The following is an 18,236-nucleotide window of genomic DNA, read 5'->3' as shown; positions in this document are numbered from 1 at the left end:
GAAAGAGAAAGTTGGTTGTGAAGAAGGAAAAGAGAGTGAGAAGGTATTCACCTGCAGGACCAGCTCTGAACATCTACCTGCGGCCCACCAACGAGGAAGGACAGCCGGCCTTGCCTGCGTTCTCTGTTTGCATCAACATGGCAAAGCAATGCAACAACCAGGTCCTACTGGTGTGGTCTTTCCTTCTTGTCCTTCTTCGTTCATTCAGGATGTCTCTACCCAGCAAATCGACCCTGGCACCTTGTCCTGTCGCCCTTGTCATGGTGCACACCCCTACTCCATCCACCCCTGTCAGACCCCGGCCATCTCCACTTTGGCCACATTACAGACACTATCTTGCTGCAAGGCTGTGCCTTGTCAGCCATCATTTACCAGTGTGGGCTCTTCTCAAGACCGTTGAAGTTTGCTAGTGACTTTGAGATCGGTTGCTGTACGAGTAACCGGCTAGACAATCAACGACGGATGCATGAGCAGCACAGACAGCAACTTCCATGCCTGCAATGGTGTCGTTTCGTTCCTCATGTATTACTCTGCGTGGTTGCTAACATGATTCTGCTGCAGTATGCCCTTTGTTGGCCATCCCAGTCCAAGGCCCCAAGGTCATCACCTCGTTGCACTCCACCCTCAACCATCTTGACCCAACGTCAATGCCTAGGAGTAATACACAGACCACCACAGTCTTCATCGACGTGCGACCATGAGGTTTCTCCACCTCTAACGGTTGTTTGAGAAGTGCACAACTATCCGTCTCCTCTCTGGAACCAATAATGGCTCACGAATCCTGGCCATCCTCCTTCAGAGTTTGTGTCTGATTACTTCAAGAGCGGGTAAGTACAAGCGATAACAGGGTTCTAATGGTGATAAACAAGGGACAGCATTGATCTGCCCATCGGCCTCCAAGAACGAATCGGTTCGATGAGCGAGAGATGGTCAGGCTGTGTGACTAAGAGCAACAGGATATCTCCGTGGATTTTACAAGAGTACACATATCATACCATCTCCGATTGAAACACAAGAAGACAAGAGCATACTTTGTTGTAATGGCAGTTCGCAGGGGACAAGATGACAACGATCAAAGCCACCCGCTGATGGGATATCTGTGCCGAAAGTGCCGGGATTGGACTCCTTGACGCCCATAGTCTTTCGGTATTACCTCTTTGTTGACTTCAGGCTGTCCGCCATGGCTTGGAGCAATACGCAAATCCCAAGCAGATTGCACAATCATAGCAATATTGTCTGGGCAGCATAGAGCAGGGGCATCAGTATGACGTACTGTTGGTGAATGCAGGAAATACACCCGTTCTCCTCGGAACATGTCCGTCCCATGGACTTGTGTCGACACAATGAAGTCAGGCTACTTGTCAGCTCTTCTCTACTTCTTTGTGACCTGCAGACGGTGTTGTCGTCTTCATGGCCCAACTTACCCCTATTCGACGCGGCCTTGCCGAGACTGACGCTCCGCGTGGCTCCGCTCTTGTACAGCAAACACGCCGAGCCCACTAGCCCTCAGCCTTGTCTCGGCATGTTTGTTCCCAGAAATCCTGGGAGACCGGCGCAACCTTTGGACTGTCAGGACAATTGAGCCCAAGGCCGTGAATCCCATCCTTGTACGACTACATCCAACCCTCAGCCCTTGCGTTTGGTGCTGTCGGAGCGTGACCACCATTGAACTTGCATATACAATCCAAGCAATATGGTCAACCTAGCGAAGCGCATGCGGAATTTCCAGCCTGTAAGTTGCTATCCGTCCCCTAGCTACACTGCACTCATGCTAACAAGAAGCAGAAGGTGAGCAGTAGATGATCAAGGCTGTGGTGCTCCAATCTCACGTTTTCAGCTACTAGCAATTCAATATGGCAAGGGCGCAGCCACTCTCCCTCCGCCTCCATCACCACAGCTGACCCGACTGGTCATGCGGTATCCACGAACGAAATGGTCCCTCAGCAATCAAGCCCCGAGAACCTTCGCTAAAGACGCTCTACCACGATTAAAATTCCATAACCCCTCCCTACCGATTCGGGTGGAAGATGCAGAGCCAGCGCAGCTAGAGCTGACATTTGAGGCCAATGACAAAGGCTCACTACAAGCACTACAAAAGCCGCCACACGAGGGAGAAGACTTTGTCGAGCAATGGACCGAGATCGAGTCGAAACCACAACCTGCCGCTAGTGAAAGCGATCCTTCATCTACATCACCTCCTTCACCCATCTTCTCGAGAAATGCAAAGCTCAGCCTGGACCGAACACACGCCAGAGAAATTTGGAGATGGTTCCAGAGGACGACGAATGCCCAAAATGTGCCCGTTGCACCGCAGGACGAGGAACTTCGCCAGAAACTCGCTACATTCTTCCAACAATCCGAGGAAGACCGGAAGCTGGTCAAGATTGGTGTTGACGCTGTGAAGAAACAACAAGCAGACTTGAAGAGAGCGAGAGAGGCTGCGGAAAGATTGACGGCCGAGTCATAACGTCCTTCTTGACGTGTCTTTTCTGCCAAAATACGGTCCGGCATACGGTTGGACCTTGACTTTCGTGTACAATAATGCCACCCAAGCTTTTCGACACGCCAAACCTACAGCACGGTATCGCGACTCAGGCAGATGGGTGGAAGATTGACGGAAACTACCGTCCTTCAACGAGATGAGGCCGACCTCTCAAAGAAGATGGTCCCTTAAATAGTACTGGGTGCTGTACGTTATGGAGAGCAGCGCACCCCTCTTTGCGCCCTCGTCTGGTGTCCCCTGCTTCGAACGTGCAGATATCCTGATGGAGGATCCTTTCGACTATGAGATGGACAGACAACAATGAACAAAAATTGCTCGCCAGATATGGGCCCAGTTATTGCAGACACAGACGAAGAATTCCGCTTCGTGGTGTTATAATCGAGCCATTGCTCGAGAACCACATTTACGGGTGTCATACACTTGTGAACGATGCAGTTGTGCTCATTTTGCTATTGAGCAATGTCACTGTGCCGGTAGCAAGCATGAAGTTATCGTGCATTTGTCACGAATTCTCTGTAATGTATCAACATTTTCTTGAGATCATCCTCAATTTCATATTCAATGAAGACATTGTTCTCCCTATCATAGATTTACGGCTTTTAATCAGGTCAACGACTGAGTATTGTTTCTACTGTAATTTTTGACGGAGCCAGCCTCAGCGATGCTTTTACTACCAGATCATGAAAACAAGAATATAGGAAAAAGAGAATGTTCAGAAATATTAGATTACTATAATTATTCTCTGGAACCATGGTGCCGCACGTATGTAGGCTGGCTCATCCTTCGAGACATTTTCCTTCCCAACGCCTCGCTATGCAAACACACCAGAACCAAAATGAAAATCTTAACTTGCGCCCAAGATCTTAGCATAGGCGTCCTCGACCTCTCTCGCGATCTCCAGCAAGGAAATTATGGCAATCGAGTGCGTCGCCTCGGGCAATTTATCCCTGTGCAGACCAATCCACTCCAGCGGCGGCGTCGCCTCACCCATGTCACGCAACTGAGGCGTATCAATGATTGGGGGCTCCAGCGGAACATAGGTGAACTTTGACTGCGGAACATTGACCACAGCCGTGATTTTCTCCTGTCCACCCGTCTCCCCGTCGTGTGGTTCGGCCGTGACCTTGATCGCCGACGGTGGCAACGGCTTTCCGAGCCGTTGAGCTAGCGCTCGGGAATGTGTCTGCCACATGCCTCGGATGTAGCTAATGCGTGCGTAATTCCAACCGACGTCCACTTTGCCCTCGAATGTACTGCGGAAGACGTATTCGATGACATTCGTATCCGGCACTTGCCACGTCTCCATGGAGGAAACGAGTCGAGGCACCCTCACAATGGTACCGCCGCGTGATGACACTGCCCGGTCAATGACGTCTGGCACCGACACCTCGCTCAGTGCCTTCGTCGTCGTGCGATTAACGTTCGACAGGGCCACTCTTAATTGACCAAGGGTCATGCCTAACCCGCTATGAGTCTTGCCGTTGGTGGTTGCGACAGCAAATCTGGCCTGTACTTCGGTGGCATCCACCTTTAAAAGTTGGTTGTCAAAAAAGGTGTTGGGGAACGCGCCGATATCAACCTCCTCCAAGGTCACCACGACATCTGTATGCAGTTCAAATGTCCTTCTTGTCAGACTTTTATCCTTGACCTTCGGTGCTGGCGTTGGGGTAACCCAGTTGTTAGACGGGAAGACGGACTTGCGCCGCAGGAACTTGTCCAGGTCGAGTAAGGACGTTTGGTAAGCTTCTTGTTTCTCTTGTATCAACCTCTCGAATGCTTGAACAAGAGCAAAGCCTTGAGCTGCGGTCCCTGTAGTGCAGAAGACTTGCACCTTCCCACCATTCAGAATCCCCACAAGTCGATCACTATCGAATTCCTGGCCTTGACGCACATTGTACATCAAGAACTCAAAGAAGGAGATATCGGCAACTGCGAATGGCTGGTAGTCGAATGCGGCTTTGACTCGAAAATGCTCAAAACGGATCGACGCCTGTACGAGCGGAGCACGTTTCTCTGCAGAAGCATCTTCTGGCCATGTGATTGATGTACGAGCTCGCATGTTTTCCAGCTCAATGAATCCGCTCATTCTCCCGGTGCTGTCAATACCAATCCTGTCCAATCCAATGCAGAGATTTTGCTCCGAATCATTGTTCTTCTTTGAAGAAGCCCAAAGTCCTGAGATTGTGAACACCGACTTGCCTAGCCCTTGGCCTAGATCGACCGCAAGTTTCAGTTCCTGCATGGATATTATCGCATGCCAGGGCAAGGTACCTTTGGCAGAAAGTTCTTGATATCGTTGCATTGCATATGCCTGCTGATCTTGTGTGGTAGTAGCAGGAGCAGGCTTTGATCGAGCTCGAAGCTCCGCAGGGTACCATATCTCACGGAAGAGCAGGAAGTCTTGCAGCTGCTTAGCATTGATATCTGTGTTCATCGGACTGACGTTGAGAACGGCCGAGACGCCGGTAGTGGTACTGACATGCTTGCTGTTCATTAACGATAGGACAATCGAGTCTACTTCGAAGCTGGCGGTTGATTCTCGAGAATAAACATGTTGAACAGACGCCTCCAGTTTGTTGAACGTCGTCAATATGGCGAAGAAGCGCTCTTGGTCTGGTGCCGACACCGTACTGATCGTGACAAAGATGTCGGCAAACCTAGCAGTAGCTGCAACCCTCGCAATGGGCTGACAACTGAGAGTAAACTGTTGCCGTTGGATGTAGAGACAGGCATTGAGTTTGCAGCGCCCCAAAATGGCGGTCGGATTAGCATTGCTGATGCTTGCGTCCGAAAGATACGTCGTGGATCCTTGTTCTGCTTTGGCTTCTGTCTCCTCGGTCTCATCTTCACCTAAGATCTCCTTGATGCTGGATGAGATTTCCAAGATCAACGGCACCACCGTGGGATACAATGTGTTAGAGGACGCGGCCACTCTGACTTCAGTGCTGAGAGACGGATCTTCAGAGCCATTGTCTTTGTACTCAACTTTGAGAGCCACACCAGGAGCCTGTAGCTTCGCAGTAGAGACATTATCACCTTGTACAGCTTGCCCATATCGACCTGCCTTGGATCGTTTACTTCCTTTCAGGAAGCGGAAGGCCGAAGTTGGATGTTGCGTTTCGGCGCGAGGAGTGATGTGAACTACAGCGCCTGCGAAATCGGCATCGACCAATAAGGATGCCAATCGTTTCCCACCCAACAGGTCGATCTTGGCCGCTTGCGGCGTTTGAGGACTAGTCTCGTAAATGTTCTTCACATTGCGTAGCTCCTCGCTAGCATGTGCAACGGAGTCTTGCAGTGCGTGGGCAGGGATGACAAAATCGGTCGACAGGCGAAGATCCAGAGCTTTGCCCTTCGCCTGGAATGCAAAGCGACGATCATGTTTGGTTGCAAGGTAAGCTGTCCCAAACACAACTTCGGGAAGAAGAGCAGAATTGGGTGTCCGCTGCGTTGGATTATCATATTGAGCCCGAGGAACGATTTGCAGCTGTGTGTCCAGGATAGTAAGTCGAGCAGTTCCTTCTTGTCGTGTTTGCAGGTCGACTTTGCGGATCGAAAAGACCAGATCATGCAACTCCCGAGGTGCGGTAAGTACGGCACCCCTTGTCAAATTCCATCGAAGGCGAATGTTGTCCAGGTTTAGTGCAAAAATGGAACCGTAAAGATGCGATGAGGCGGATTCGACAGTCGAGGCGGTTTCTACGCTTGCCTCCAATTGTTCTTTTGGCTTTAAGCGGTCGGTGATACCAGCAGTTGTCAATCTTCGAAGTCGTTGAATGCTCTCAGGATTTTCAGCAAGTTTGATCGACTTGATGCGTTCCTGCAGGAATGCTGCGATATCAACTGCCATAGTCGCTGTTTCTTCGAAGAGCTCGATTGCTATACCGTCACTCCATGCCCTGTAGACGTGGACTCTCCCGCCTCTCCCGTCATCGTCAGTCTTTCCTGACGCTTTGAGGCCTATCATGCACTTGCCGACGTTGGTCTTCCCGTAGTCGGTCGCTCGATAGATGCCAAGCCCGACACCTTGAGAATTGAGGATGAATTGTGGTTGCTCATATATTGTGTCTGGGTTGGTGGTCTCGTTGTGGACAAATACAGAGGTTCGCTCTAGCTTCAATTCCATTTCCGCTCGATAATTCTGATCTTCACGGACAGCCGGGGCACTCGTATGAATTTTGATGCCGGCAAGTGCGCCATGGACAGCGAAACGTAGCAACAAGGTTGTATCAGCTGATTGTACCTTGCGGGGTTCCGGTTTTCTCCTTCTTTCCAGCTGATTCACCGATGCTTGGATGTCTTGAACCGCCCGTTTGGCATCAAGTATCAGCTGGACCACACCTGGCTGATTCAGGGCATCAAAGCAAGCTCTAATGCCGGCTGCTTCAAGGTTAATCTGCTCGGCAGTCACACGAGCTTGCACCGAGACGACACGCTCGGTCTGACTGACCGAGAGGCGACCATTAACGGGAGGCATCTTCAAGATACACAGTTTCCCCTGCCTTGCATCGTGGGGTGTTTCAAACAAGTGCTCGTGCTCTTTGATGTCGAAATTGATGTCAAGCCCGCCGTTCATCTGTGGCAAGATCGAAGCCCTGGCCACCTTTCCGGCGATTGCATAGTGTAGGGATGGTACAACAGCGAAACTCAATCTGTAGTCGTCCAGAAACATGGCCACATGCAGATCAACCTCGGCATCTATCTGGCTCGAAATTTGCTTCGAGTCGCTCTTTGTCTCGGTGGGGATTTGATCAATCAATCGAATGATAGCACTCACTTCGTCTTCGATGATTGAGTCTACCACTGCGAGCACGCGCACCACATCTTCTTTCATCTGGAACCGGAAACGGTGGGATGCCGCACAGAGCTGGACAACTTGTCTCGGACTTCGGGAATCTTCAAGCGATTGTGGCCAGACTGAACCGTGCATTTTCGGTGAGGTCAATCGCCACATAGAAAGAGTCCGAGAATGACTCTTAATCTTTGCTAAGCCCGTGTTTGCGGCAATTGTGAAAGAGGATATAGCTGGTTTTGAACCACCAACGTCGAAGGAAACGGCGCTTCGAAAACTCTCGGATGCCCACTTGAGCTTGAGATTCACCGTCGTAAGATATATGGACGCTGCATCAGATCCCACCACGACAGTGAATTGTCTTCTTGGTTGGGTATCCTCAAGCTTGATTTCAACAGGAGAACTCGTCTTTGAAGGCAACACTGCAAGAGGATTGCCGAGTTCAATGATCTGACGTGCCAGCTCCACCAGCGCCCAGTGAAGATGCAAGGATGTGTCTGCGAGGTAGGCCTGAAGGACAATCTTCTCATTGCTCTTTTCGACGCCCGGCGATGCACTTGGAGGACGGATAACGATGTTGAAGTCCAAGCCCAGGAGTGTAAAATCGCTCTGCCTCGGACCTGGGTCCAAGATAATATCTATCTTTCCAATGATGATCTCGGCTTGCATCGCACGCCTGCTTGTTGGTGTCTCTGATGGTTGACTGTCGTGGCCTGCAAACAGGGTACTCATAATAGGAACTGTGTCACGCCGATAGTCCCAGCCACGCCACTGTTCGAATGCCTGTAAGACTTGCTTCGTGGCCGGCCCTTTCAGCTCCAAGTCTTCGCAACCACAGTTGTCGACGAAATTGCAGGCGCTTTCCTTCTCTAAGGTAAAGTAGATAAACCTCAGTCGAGATATGATTTTCCAGGAGTCGGTTAAGCGTACGTGCTTATCAGCACTCCTCAAGACATAGGAGGGCTTGGTCAAAAAGACAGGATCGGATATCGAAGACCCTGCTTGTGTCAAGTGGTATATCAGATGCCTGGACTTGTAACTTTCGTCCATATTTGCAAAGGTATCCACAATACGATCGACCATCGAGACTGTTCTCTGTATCAAACCAGCCATACTGATCAAGTGTTCGGCCCCTAAATTGATTCCGATGTTGCTCAACTGGAATTTGGAGCTTATTTCTTGTTTCAAGCATAGCCAGAAACCGAAATTTGACAGGGATATTTCGGCCTGTGCGGCCGGCTTTGCAGTATTGAAAGCGTCGTCTCTCACAGATACAGAAAATTGTTCGATAGACCCGTATGTGAGTTGACTCGAGTTCGGGAGCCCGTTGTGCTTGGCCTCAACATGCGGATGCGCGAACCGGAACATAACCTGAGTGCCCAGAATCTTTACGTCGTATTGATCGACCGAAGGTGACCGCGGTTCTTCGCCACCTCGCTGGCTGTTTATCAAGCGTACATGAGCAAATGGGATCTGGATCGCGAAATCCAGGATATGTCCTCGATCATCGTGTCGCTGATTCTCTAGAATCTTTTTCATCAGCGTGATCTGTACTTTGTCTAGTTGGTCTATTGGTTGATCCTGTTGGAGCTCTTGCATCAGGCTGCCAATGCTAAGGAACAGGGCAGGAGTGCAAAAGCCGGTAAAGCCCTGTTCGACCATACAAAGAACGCCGTTGTGAGCTGTATCTTCAAACTCATCGGTCTGGTCAGCCGCATCGCTGCTGTCATGTAACAGAAGCTTCGTTGCTTGACCAAGCTCCGAATGAGATATCTGCGGCATATTGCTCGTATCTGGGTGAGCGTCATGTAACGTAAAGTGGGGAGGCGCCCAGGGACTGGCGAAAGTGACTAGTGCCGGATGAGAGTCCACATCATGCGATTTGTAGCTGTTATTCTGATCGTCAAACCTACCTTGGGCGTGCTCTGTGGGAGCCTTCACAGAAGATTCTGGCCGACTCGTGTGAGGGTGCTCCGGAACAGGAGCACTCATCGGCACGTGGAGCAAATCAGTCCGTGGAAGGGAGGATTGCCTCGACTGGGAGGACACCGAGGACAGGAACGAGCTCTTGTGGCCCGGAGCTCGTCTGCGGCCAAATCGATCACGCGTCCCAGTGAGATTTGCGCTCACGACTCCGCCAGAAGGTTCGGGCATCGCCGGCAATGGCATTGCAGCAGGCTCACGGGCCCATTCTGGTGTTTTGTGGTTGGGTGAATATTGCTTCTGAGCCACGAGCAGAAACTGGGAACGACGGGTTCGCTGATCGTGATATCGAACATGCTGTTGCTGTAAGGCTCGAGTACGTGAAAGATTGTCGCTTTTGTCCAAGGACCCAACCCGAACTGATGTTTCGAAGCATGCAAACGTCTCAATGTTATGCGAGGCCTTGCCATGGCCGCGGAGAGCACTTGTATGATCAACGGCCGCCAGCAGGATCCGCGGAACGTGAGCTTGAACAGTCTTTGCAAAGCTTGTATTGGCCAAGTCTCCAAAGGATACATCAGATTCGCAAAGCTCGAGCAAAAATCCAGTACCGCCAGTAAGTAGCCACAGTCGCACTCCAGCAACAGTCGCTCGCACAAACGTCACGTCGTGAACTACAGTGTTGTTGAGTGCCGGAAGCGCATTTTCGTCATCGTCCAAGGTGTAGACAAACGCCATGATAGCATTGATAAGCGTCCGGACAAATTTTGAGTTCACTTCTCCCGTCGCTTGTCCGACTTTGAAGTCCCAGTTGCAGACGTACGTAGGCTCTGAAGGCGGGGCTCCGAATAGGCGGTGGCCATACACTTCAATACCGTCGATAAAGAGTTGACAATTAGTAATGTCTTCAGATATCCCAGTTTCGGTCTTGGTTATCCCCTCGATCGATGTTTCGAGAGGACTTGAACTAACCTGCAGGTCCATATAGTAATTGGTGAAACGCATATCTGCTTCGATGAGAAGAATGTCTACGCGGACATTCTCTCTTTGAGAGTATATGTTGGCAGGCAAAAGCACGGATGAATTGTCCGCACGTACAGTCAGGATAACGTCAAGGTCGTTCTCTTTCTTCAGCGTGGGACGTGGAGTGTGGACATCATTCCCTGCCAGCATATCCTGGTACTCTTCTAGTGTCCTGAAGTGCAAGTGCTCGCCAAAGTAGTTTTCCTTGACATTCATGAAATACCGAATCAGGTACCCATGTAGGTAGAATTTTGGAGCATAGCCGGTGATGGTCATAAAGAGCGAGTCAGTCAACCTGGGTGAGACAGTAGGATAGTAGTTATAAGAGCCTTCAAGGTCCAGTCGTTTCAGCGTAGCCATCGTCGTGTCCTCAGCGAGCGTGTCCAGTGTGTTCCATGTAGGGGTTCTGAGTTCCAGAAAAGCATTGTGGCCTTCAGCCAGAAATTTGACACTGCTTTCGCGTGGTGAGAAATACTTCATGGGTATGTCGACGTTTCCATCAAGCTGCTGGAAGCCAAGAGTCAAGAACGTATTCTCCTCGGGATCACAGGGGCTGTCGATGATATTATAGTCATTTGCATTGAGGTAGAGCTTCAAGTTTGGAAACGTCAGGTGCATTTGATAGAGGAAAGGCACGAAGGTCATGTAGTCGGCTTTCTGGCCCTCGGTGAAATCACTGATCAGATCAGTTAGGAGGAACATGTGGTCCCTTAACAGAAACATCTCCATGGCATCGTTTTCGATGTCGAAAGCCCATGTATGAAGGCTGTTCCAAATCAGCGGATTTGACAGGTCGCATGACACCTTTTGCGACCGACAGCGCCACAGAAGAGCATGATTTACACTCGATAGTGCTTTGGTGTTCTTCAGATCAAGTCTGAGGGAGTTTCGATAACCTCCTTCTCGTGCGACCATATCCATGTCGTAGCGTACAGTGGAATCTTTCCCGGCGCATACTGTCAACCAGCCGAAAGGTCGTGTGTCAGGTCCGAGCTTGCTCTTGTGAGATCTTCGGAAACGAAAGTGCCTTCGTTCACGTTGCTTCCGGATTGCAGCAGCTTCCCTGACGGCATGCGCTCGACCCCTCCATTGCCAATCCTTTGAGCGTTCTCTCGTCGGCACTCGAAGGCTGACCTCATCCTCAAGGTCCACGCGGATCGTCATCACAGTATTCTGTCGTGCATCCCCAGGTTTGAGAGCCATTGCTGGGGACGTTGAGTGGTATGGGTTCGGAAAGAAGGCTGACTGAACTTCGATACGCAGCCGATCGGCCCACGGTCCGTAATTGACAGAACCACCCCTTACGGTCAAATCCAGACCATACGCTGGAGGCGTCGAGAGGTTGATATCTTCGATACCCGAATTTAATGATAAAGTGGCTTGTCCTTCTGTAATCTGGCCTGGCATATCCCAGTAGAATGTCAAGTGCACTGCAGGCGAATCCAAAATTTGTGAGAATCTTGCGTAGTCCACATGCGACCAACCCTCGTGGTCATCGCGTTCATCATCATCCATGTAGCGACCAAGGCCGTGCCACGATCGATCGTCCTCGTGGAACCCTTCGTACAAATAGTGCGGTCTCTTCTCATCATCTAAAGATGCAGTAGTACGCAAAGACCCTCTCGAGCTGCGAAAACCCGGGAGTAACCGTCTCAAACGGCGAATTGCTTTGGATATGCGACGTCCCAAGCCTAGGTTCAGTTGCCACCAGCGCCGGGGTGGTCTTGTCGATTCTGCAGCAGAGATAATCCTCTCGGCTGCTGCAAGCTGAGATCCTCGAAAGTCGGGGTTTGGTTTCATTTCCACTTTCGGCTGCCCGATCTCGAAATCAAAGACTTGCCGATATATATCTGAAGGGCGCGCAGCAGCACCGGCATCAATATGTCCTGTTGCTGTCGCGAACGTAGAGACGGCTATAGCCCTTGTTGTTTCATTGCCCAGACTGATAGCCCCTTTGGAGACTTCGACGGAGATCGGCAAGAATCTCAGGATGAAGGAATAGAAGGAGGGAACATCAGCTGCATCTGTAGATTGAATCGATGTGAGACTGGTGTCTGTTCTCATTCTCGAGATAGGCACAGGTTCGCCGTCACGGCTAAACGTCTGGGAGACCTTTCTTGCGGAGAGCCCGGCCGAACTGTCACTAGCACCTTCCTCGTCACCTGGCTGTCTTCTCGCATCCTTGCGATGATGGAGTTTCCCGGGCAGTGTTGCTGTAGTTCTGAAGCTGGCTCCATCGATTACAGAGTCCGTATCTTTGCTCGTGGCATCACCAATAATGGCGTCGTAGACTGGAGTCCGATTATAGACAAACCACTCCAATCCGGAGACATTGATTGCAATTCGAGCCTCTGCCGTGTCCGTTTTCTTTGCCCGTCCGAGTTCCTGATCTGAGGCGGGAGACGCGGCGCTCTCTGAGTCGCCTAGACTTGGTTCTTGCTTCTCTTTGGGATGGCCTCCATCAGCGTCGTCCGGCGCAGTAAGATCGATCTGACGAGAAGTTCGTTGCCAGTACCTCCAGGTAATATACCCACTGTGGATCAAGACGGTCTCGTTCTCCCCATGGTAGCGTATGTTCTTGAAGAATATCCGCCCGGCAAGGAAAGATAGTTGCAGGGCTTGAATATCAATCCATACTCGATATTTGTGCCAGGTCCATGCTCTCAGACCATAGGAGACAAGGGTCGCGAACAGGCGATTGAAGTAGAAGAGGAAGAACACTGCCAGGCAGGCACTGGTCGCGATTTCGATAAGCCATGTCCTTCCAACAGTCAGTACATTTCCCCCATGACAGCGAAGACTGCATTACCAATTGAAGGAAGTGTCCTTCGAGATAGATTGTCCGGTGAGTTCATCCAGACTTGACATTGTCAATGCCGCAGCTTCCCTGCGAAGACTCGTTCATGGCGCCTGCGACATGCCACGGGTACTTGTCGAGAACAGCATCCTCAGCATGTACAGCGGGCAGGATGGGTTCACGACGACCAAACTTGTGTTGATCGGATATCACGATGTGAAGTGTCGCTCGGAGTGCATCTCATCTCACATCAAAAGTACGAGATTCGGAGACGAGACTACTTACGCGGTGCTCGCCATGCAGCGTGACGCTCCAAATCGCATTGCAGCGCTGATTTACCCCACAGAAATCCGCAGGCTGCTCCCACGCATGTCATTGATCGTCGTCGTCACTTTTTCAACCATTACTGGATACATCGCCGCGTGTATCGCAACCTTTCTTTGGAATTTCTGCCACCAATTCGACCCCTCGACGATAGCTGCGTACCCTGCCCTGGTGTCTTGGTCAACCATCCTCGCGATATGTGCTTCTTGAACGACAGGCATGCTCATTAGTATTGGTGTACCTGATCCTCCTCGCCACGGTGCTTGAACTGGACACGACAATGATAACAACGCTCGCCGCTGGTGGCACGGGCGACAGGCTCACAAGGATAACCATTATCCTGGCCGGTGTTGCCGCGCTTGTCTCATCACTAATATCCTTCTTGTACGTTAAGTATGAGCTCCAGCAGGGACCCATTCTGACAGTGTCAATAGATCAATATGGCTACAAACGAAGAACTATCGGAAACCAATGCTGCAGCGATATGTGATTCGTATCCTACTCATGGTACCTATCTACGCAGCCTCGTCATGGGCGTCAATCATGTCCTTGACAGCCGCTTTCTACCTCGATCCTCTCCGAGACATATATGAAGCATTCACGATCTATACCTTCCTCCAACTCCTCATAAACTTTCTCGGAGGCGAACGTTCTCTCATTATCATGATGCATGGAAGACCACCTGTCTCGCATCCATGGCCCATCAACCTCTGTTGCTCCAAGGTCGACATTTCCGACCCGCATACATTCCTTGCGATCAAAAGAGGTATCCTACAATACGCATGGTTGAAGCCTATACTCGGCATTCTCACCATCGTGCTCAAGTCTACCGGGACATACCACGAAGGTTACATTGGCCTTAATTCGGGCTATCTGTGGTTGGGTATCCTGTACAACGCCAGCGTGACGTTGAGCTTGTACTCACTGGCCATGTTCTGGGTTTGCATGAACGACGACTTGAAGCCCTTTCGGCCCATGCCCAAGTTTCTCTGCATCAAGCTCATTATCTTTGCCTCCTACTGGCAAGGATTTTTCCTGTCCATTCTACAATTTCTGGGAGCTATCCCGAATAACGTCCCAGGTTACACTTCAGATAACCTGGCTGCTGCTATTCAAGACGCCTTGATCTGCTTCGAAATGCCGCTGTTTGCTATGTCACATTGGTACGCCTTCTCGTGGCATGATTACGCAGATATCACTATTTCTGCCGCTCGCATGCCGGTCAGATTTGCCCTGAGGGACGCATTCGGGCCTCGAGATCTGATTGAAGACACGAAAGAGACTTTTCGAGGCAATCACTATGATTATAGGCATTTTGACTCTAGTGACAACGCAATAGCTCATGAGGAGTCTCACTCCCGCGTAGCTAGGATGATGGACGGCATGCGATATGAAAGAGGAGGCAAAGGCAAATACTGGATACCCAAGCCACAACAAGTCAATGCTCGAACGCCTTTACTCCCTGAAAGAGGTTCTTCACGTGCTCCCGCTCCTGAAACAAGAGGGAAAGCGCACGAGTACCGGGCAGCCGACCCAGACTGGGAGATAGGTATAGATGCCGAAGATGAGCGACTCTTTACGAACGCGAGAGCTCTCGAATTTGGCGACTGGAATGTAAGTCACCAACTCATATATTCACCATCTCAAGCTAACATACCTTGCCTCCGTAGTATCCCGTCATAACAGCACATGAAGCTCGGCGGGAAGACTGGATGAACCACAATCCAAACATTCTCTCTACCTCCACCAATCGCAACCTCTTCCAACCCACCAAAGACCGCAAAGACCGCCGACGCAGCGAGATCCAGAAGAGCATCCAGAAAGGCAAGAATCGGAGCGGCTCGTCCTCCCAAGGCTCTTCCGACGACCCAGCCAATCGAGGCGCCATCGAATCCAAGCTGAAACGTGATCGGTCGCAGTCCGCCTCGGGCCAATCCGACCGTAGCCAGCTCGTCGACCTCATTGTGGAAGACACGGAGGCTGAAGAAGCTGAACGCGTCCGCGCCAGGAAGGAAGGTGGCGATGCCTGGAACCGTAACCAGGCCAAGCACTTTGTCAGAACGTATAGCATCGACGACGAAGCACGTGAGGGTCAGGAGATCCGTGAAGGATTCGATCCTAGTACAATACCGGCGAAAGCACCTCCTGAACACGCCGTTGAAGAAGAAGAGACAGAGGACGAGGAAGGAGAGGGCGGAGATGGCGACGGTCATGGTCAGGACTCTGGTCAGAAAGGGAGGTATGGCAGCCTTGTAGGAGAAGACAACGTATGGGGTCAGAGATGATGTTGGGTTGTTTTCGCTATCGTTCAATCGTTGGGCCTTGCCCGCGGGCTTCAATAGTACGCCTGGTGTCGTTTGGAGCACACGGATGTGGCTGGTATCGCGCTGAGTGCACCGTGCCTGGCTGGATAAGCTTTGGTTGTGTTCCCTCTCTAATCGAAGCGTTCAAGCGAGCAATACAATGCATTTGATTTTGGCGTTTGGCATCTGCAAGCTTGATCACATCTTCCGAAAGACAGCCCTGATTGCTTTCTACATGTTCACAGATTTAAAGGTCAAGCTTGATATGTGATCTTATTGTCTCATCATTCCCTAGAATTTTGATGGCGCATTATGCTTATTGGCTAGCAGCTATATGCTGAATCTTCAAACGCTCCGTGCTCGAGCGACGCTCAGAGCAATGCTTTACAACACCAGTTCAAATCTCACCAATAACTCCTAATCTCGCTCAAACATGTTCAGCTAATCCAAAAGGCTGTCTGGAAATCGCGAGGCACCCAAACCCTTCTTCAGATCTCGTCAAGTCTCACACCTTCTCAGCAGGCAGTGTGTCCGTCTCGTCATCCGCAAAAGCAAACTTCGAATGCTTTCTGATCGTCGCGCCTTTGAAGTAGAACACATACGGGATCAAACAGCACAGAAGCGCAATGAAGGCAAGCAAGGTACTGGCCCATCTGCTGTTCATCCTTGCATACATCTGTTCGGTAAAGAGCACCACAGAGGCACCCCAAAAGCTTCGAATGCAGGTCTTCGCGGCCAAAGCGCTGGCAGCTTGGTGTTGGTATGTGTCGACGAGGTAATTGTTGGCCGAATTGTAAAGGAAGATAAAGCCGAAACCGACTGGGAATCCTCCCATCATAGGTCCCCAGTAGGACATCTGTGGGTATGAGGTCCATGCAAAGATGAACAAACCGATTGGAATGAACCAGCAGGAGAACATCATGGGGATAAGTCGAGCCTCGGCAGGCGGTTTGCCATTGGGGTATTTGGCGCAAATGCTGAGGTAGTGCATGTTGACGAATGGTGCGCAGCAAGCCGATAAGATCACGCCGACGGCCAACGGGATGAACATCAACCCAGTGCTGCCTTCGGACCAGCCTTTGCCCTCGACGTAGACGATCGGGTAGGCGACGAAGAACATGTACAGAAGCCCATAGAGGACAGACATGTACAGACTGATCAGAAACACAATCGGCTCGAGGAACAAGAGTTGGAGAGGGCGGATAAGGAAGATGCGGGCTTGTTCGCCGAATGGTCGGCTGTCGATGTCTTTCTCGGTGACGTATCTGGCGTCTCCGGTTTCTTTGCGAAGCTTTTTCGCGCGCTTATCGAGGATGGCTGGTGCATAGGTCTCGGGAACGGTGAATGTAAGAACGCACCAGCAAAGTCCCGAGAGAATCAGCTGGATGTAATAGAGCCAGCGCCATCCCGCAGCGTCTCCGAGAAAGCCGCCTACCAGAGGACCGATGGCAGGGCCGATGAATGGAGCCGCGCTGAAGACCGCCATAGGAACACCTCGCTCTTCGTTTTTCCACAGATCGGCCAATGTGCCGCCGACGAGCGTCATAGGCGCGGAAAAGGCGATACCGTCGATAAGCCGGCAGACGAGGAGTGTGCCAATGTTCTGTGCGACAGCGCAAGGGATCTCGAAAATGACGGCCACGGCGATGGTGATGATGTAGACTGGTTTTCTGCCGAACAACTCTGAACCAGGCGCAAAGACGAGAGGGCCAACACCGAAACCGATGACAAACATGGTGATGGTAAGGAGTGCGACTTCGTTAGAGACATTGAAGGTCTCCGAGACGCCTTCAAGATCGGCTGTGATGACAGCACTGTTGAACGCGACGGTGAAGCAGGTGAATGCGACAACCATCGTGCACCACCATTTGTACGGTTTGGACCAGTTCTTTGGATTTTCAGGGTCGTTGATTTTGAAGGTAACGAGTTCGTGTTCTTCGAACTTGCCGCTGACACGCGAGAATGTCCTCTTGGGGATAACACCTTCGGCTGTCTCTTCGGTATATTCAGCCATATCAGCATCGTCGCTGAGGACATCGTACGGCAAGTCCAACACGTCGGCGGCATCTTGGGTCGGTCGCGTCTCGTATCGCTCGAGTGTCCGTCGGGTAGACATTCGCGTTAAATGAGTATCTTGTCTTTCGAGGCCAGGTTGAGCAGCCTCGTGCTCGGCCCTCGTATCACCTGGACGGGACGACATGGTGGTCTAGAGTAAAAGTAGTGATTTTGAGGAATGGGATAGGGGGTGACGATTTAATGTAAACGAAAGATCAAACAGTGGTTTCTCCGTTGATAGACACGAGGTCGTTGAGGTGGTGTATGGAGTCGAAGGGGCAGCAGTGAGTATGGGGCATGTACTTCCTTTATAGCATGATGTAAATATGAGGTCCAAGTTTTCCGGACTTATCTTGGACATTTGAGACGCCCACTGACACCCTTTTCTGGATCCCAAGCACGCGGTGACTGGGGACTATCTTATCTGTGGCATGTGAATCATAGTTCGGAAGCAACATAAAAGTTTTGAATTTGCCTCATTCGATCTGATAGTCGTTGAGCTCGGCCTAATCGCAT

General features: G+C 51.0%; 5 protein-coding genes across 5 annotated transcripts; 3 read left to right on the top strand and 2 right to left on the bottom strand.

The window, feature by feature from the left end:
* Positions 1 to 1,542: 1,542 nt before the first annotated feature.
* EDD37DRAFT_425165 (uncharacterized protein) lies at positions 1,543 to 2,626 on the top strand. Its single transcript, XM_062812607.1, has 3 exons — positions 1,543 to 1,732; positions 1,786 to 1,788; positions 1,838 to 2,626. The coding sequence occupies exons 1-3, from the start codon at positions 1,694 to 1,696 to the stop codon at positions 2,465 to 2,467; spliced, it is 672 nt and encodes a 223-aa protein (XP_062669360.1). The 5' UTR covers positions 1,543 to 1,693; the 3' UTR covers positions 2,468 to 2,626.
* A 558-nt stretch (positions 2,627 to 3,184) lies between these two features.
* EDD37DRAFT_425197 (uncharacterized protein) lies at positions 3,185 to 13,241 on the bottom strand. The gene is made up of 2 exons (XM_062812608.1): positions 13,051 to 13,241; positions 3,185 to 13,002 (listed from the first exon to the last, which is right to left on the bottom strand). Exons 1-2 carry the CDS (start codon positions 13,107 to 13,109, stop codon positions 3,348 to 3,350), a joined length of 9,714 nt encoding a protein of 3,237 aa, XP_062669359.1. The 5' UTR covers positions 13,110 to 13,241; the 3' UTR covers positions 3,185 to 3,347.
* Positions 13,037 to 13,757, top strand: EDD37DRAFT_425134 (uncharacterized protein). The gene has a single exon (XM_062812604.1). The coding sequence runs from the start codon at positions 13,159 to 13,161 to the stop codon at positions 13,570 to 13,572; it is 414 nt and encodes a 137-aa protein (XP_062669358.1). The 5' UTR covers positions 13,037 to 13,158; the 3' UTR covers positions 13,573 to 13,757.
* EDD37DRAFT_631750 (organic solute transporter Ostalpha-domain-containing protein) lies at positions 13,429 to 15,989 on the top strand. The gene is made up of 3 exons (XM_062816672.1): positions 13,429 to 13,746; positions 13,797 to 14,976; positions 15,033 to 15,989. The coding sequence occupies exons 1-3, from the start codon at positions 13,643 to 13,645 to the stop codon at positions 15,645 to 15,647; spliced, it is 1,899 nt and encodes a 632-aa protein (XP_062669357.1). The 5' UTR covers positions 13,429 to 13,642; the 3' UTR covers positions 15,648 to 15,989.
* EDD37DRAFT_631747 (MFS transporter) lies at positions 15,920 to 17,632 on the bottom strand (the record flags this gene model as incomplete). The annotated part of the gene is made up of 1 exon (XM_062816671.1): positions 15,920 to 17,632. A coding segment is annotated over one exon (1,440 nt), but the record flags the coding sequence as incomplete, so codon positions are not given.
* Positions 17,633 to 18,236: the final 604 nt, after the last annotated feature.

This window comes from Exophiala viscosa, assembly GCF_022695815.1.
Source record: "Exophiala viscosa unplaced genomic scaffold EDD37scaffold_6, whole genome shotgun sequence".
Lineage (NCBI taxonomy): Eukaryota > Fungi > Ascomycota > Eurotiomycetes > Chaetothyriales > Herpotrichiellaceae > Exophiala > Exophiala viscosa.
The sequence above is the reverse complement of the archived record's forward strand: the minus strand, read 5'-3'. Positions and strand labels throughout refer to the sequence as shown.

What these genes read in the sequence shown, in the direction of transcription:
- EDD37DRAFT_425134 (XM_062812604.1), top strand. Translation starts at nt 13,159, where the DNA reads ATGCCACGGGTACTTGTCGAGAACAGCATCCTCAGCATGTACAGCGGG.
- EDD37DRAFT_631750 (XM_062816672.1), top strand. Translation starts at nt 13,643, where the DNA reads ATGATAACAACGCTCGCCGCTGGTGGCACGGGCGACAGGCTCACAAGG. An exon ending in TCATCACTAATATCCTTCTT is followed by an intron (nt 13,747 to 13,796) that starts GTACGTTAAGTA and finishes CAGTGTCAATAG; the next exon opens with ATCAATATGGCTACAAACGA. An exon ending in TCGAATTTGGCGACTGGAAT is followed by an intron (nt 14,977 to 15,032) that starts GTAAGTCACCAA and finishes TTGCCTCCGTAG; the next exon opens with TATCCCGTCATAACAGCACA.
- EDD37DRAFT_425165 (XM_062812607.1), top strand. Translation starts at nt 1,694, where the DNA reads ATGGTCAACCTAGCGAAGCGCATGCGGAATTTCCAGCCT.
- EDD37DRAFT_425197 (XM_062812608.1), bottom strand. Translation starts at nt 13,109, where the DNA reads ATGTCAAGTCTGGATGAACTCACCGGACAATCTATCTCGAAGGACACT. An exon ending in AAGGACACTTCCTTCAATTG is followed by an intron (nt 13,003 to 13,050) that starts GTAATGCAGTCT and finishes GACTGTTGGAAG; the next exon opens with GACATGGCTTATCGAAATCG.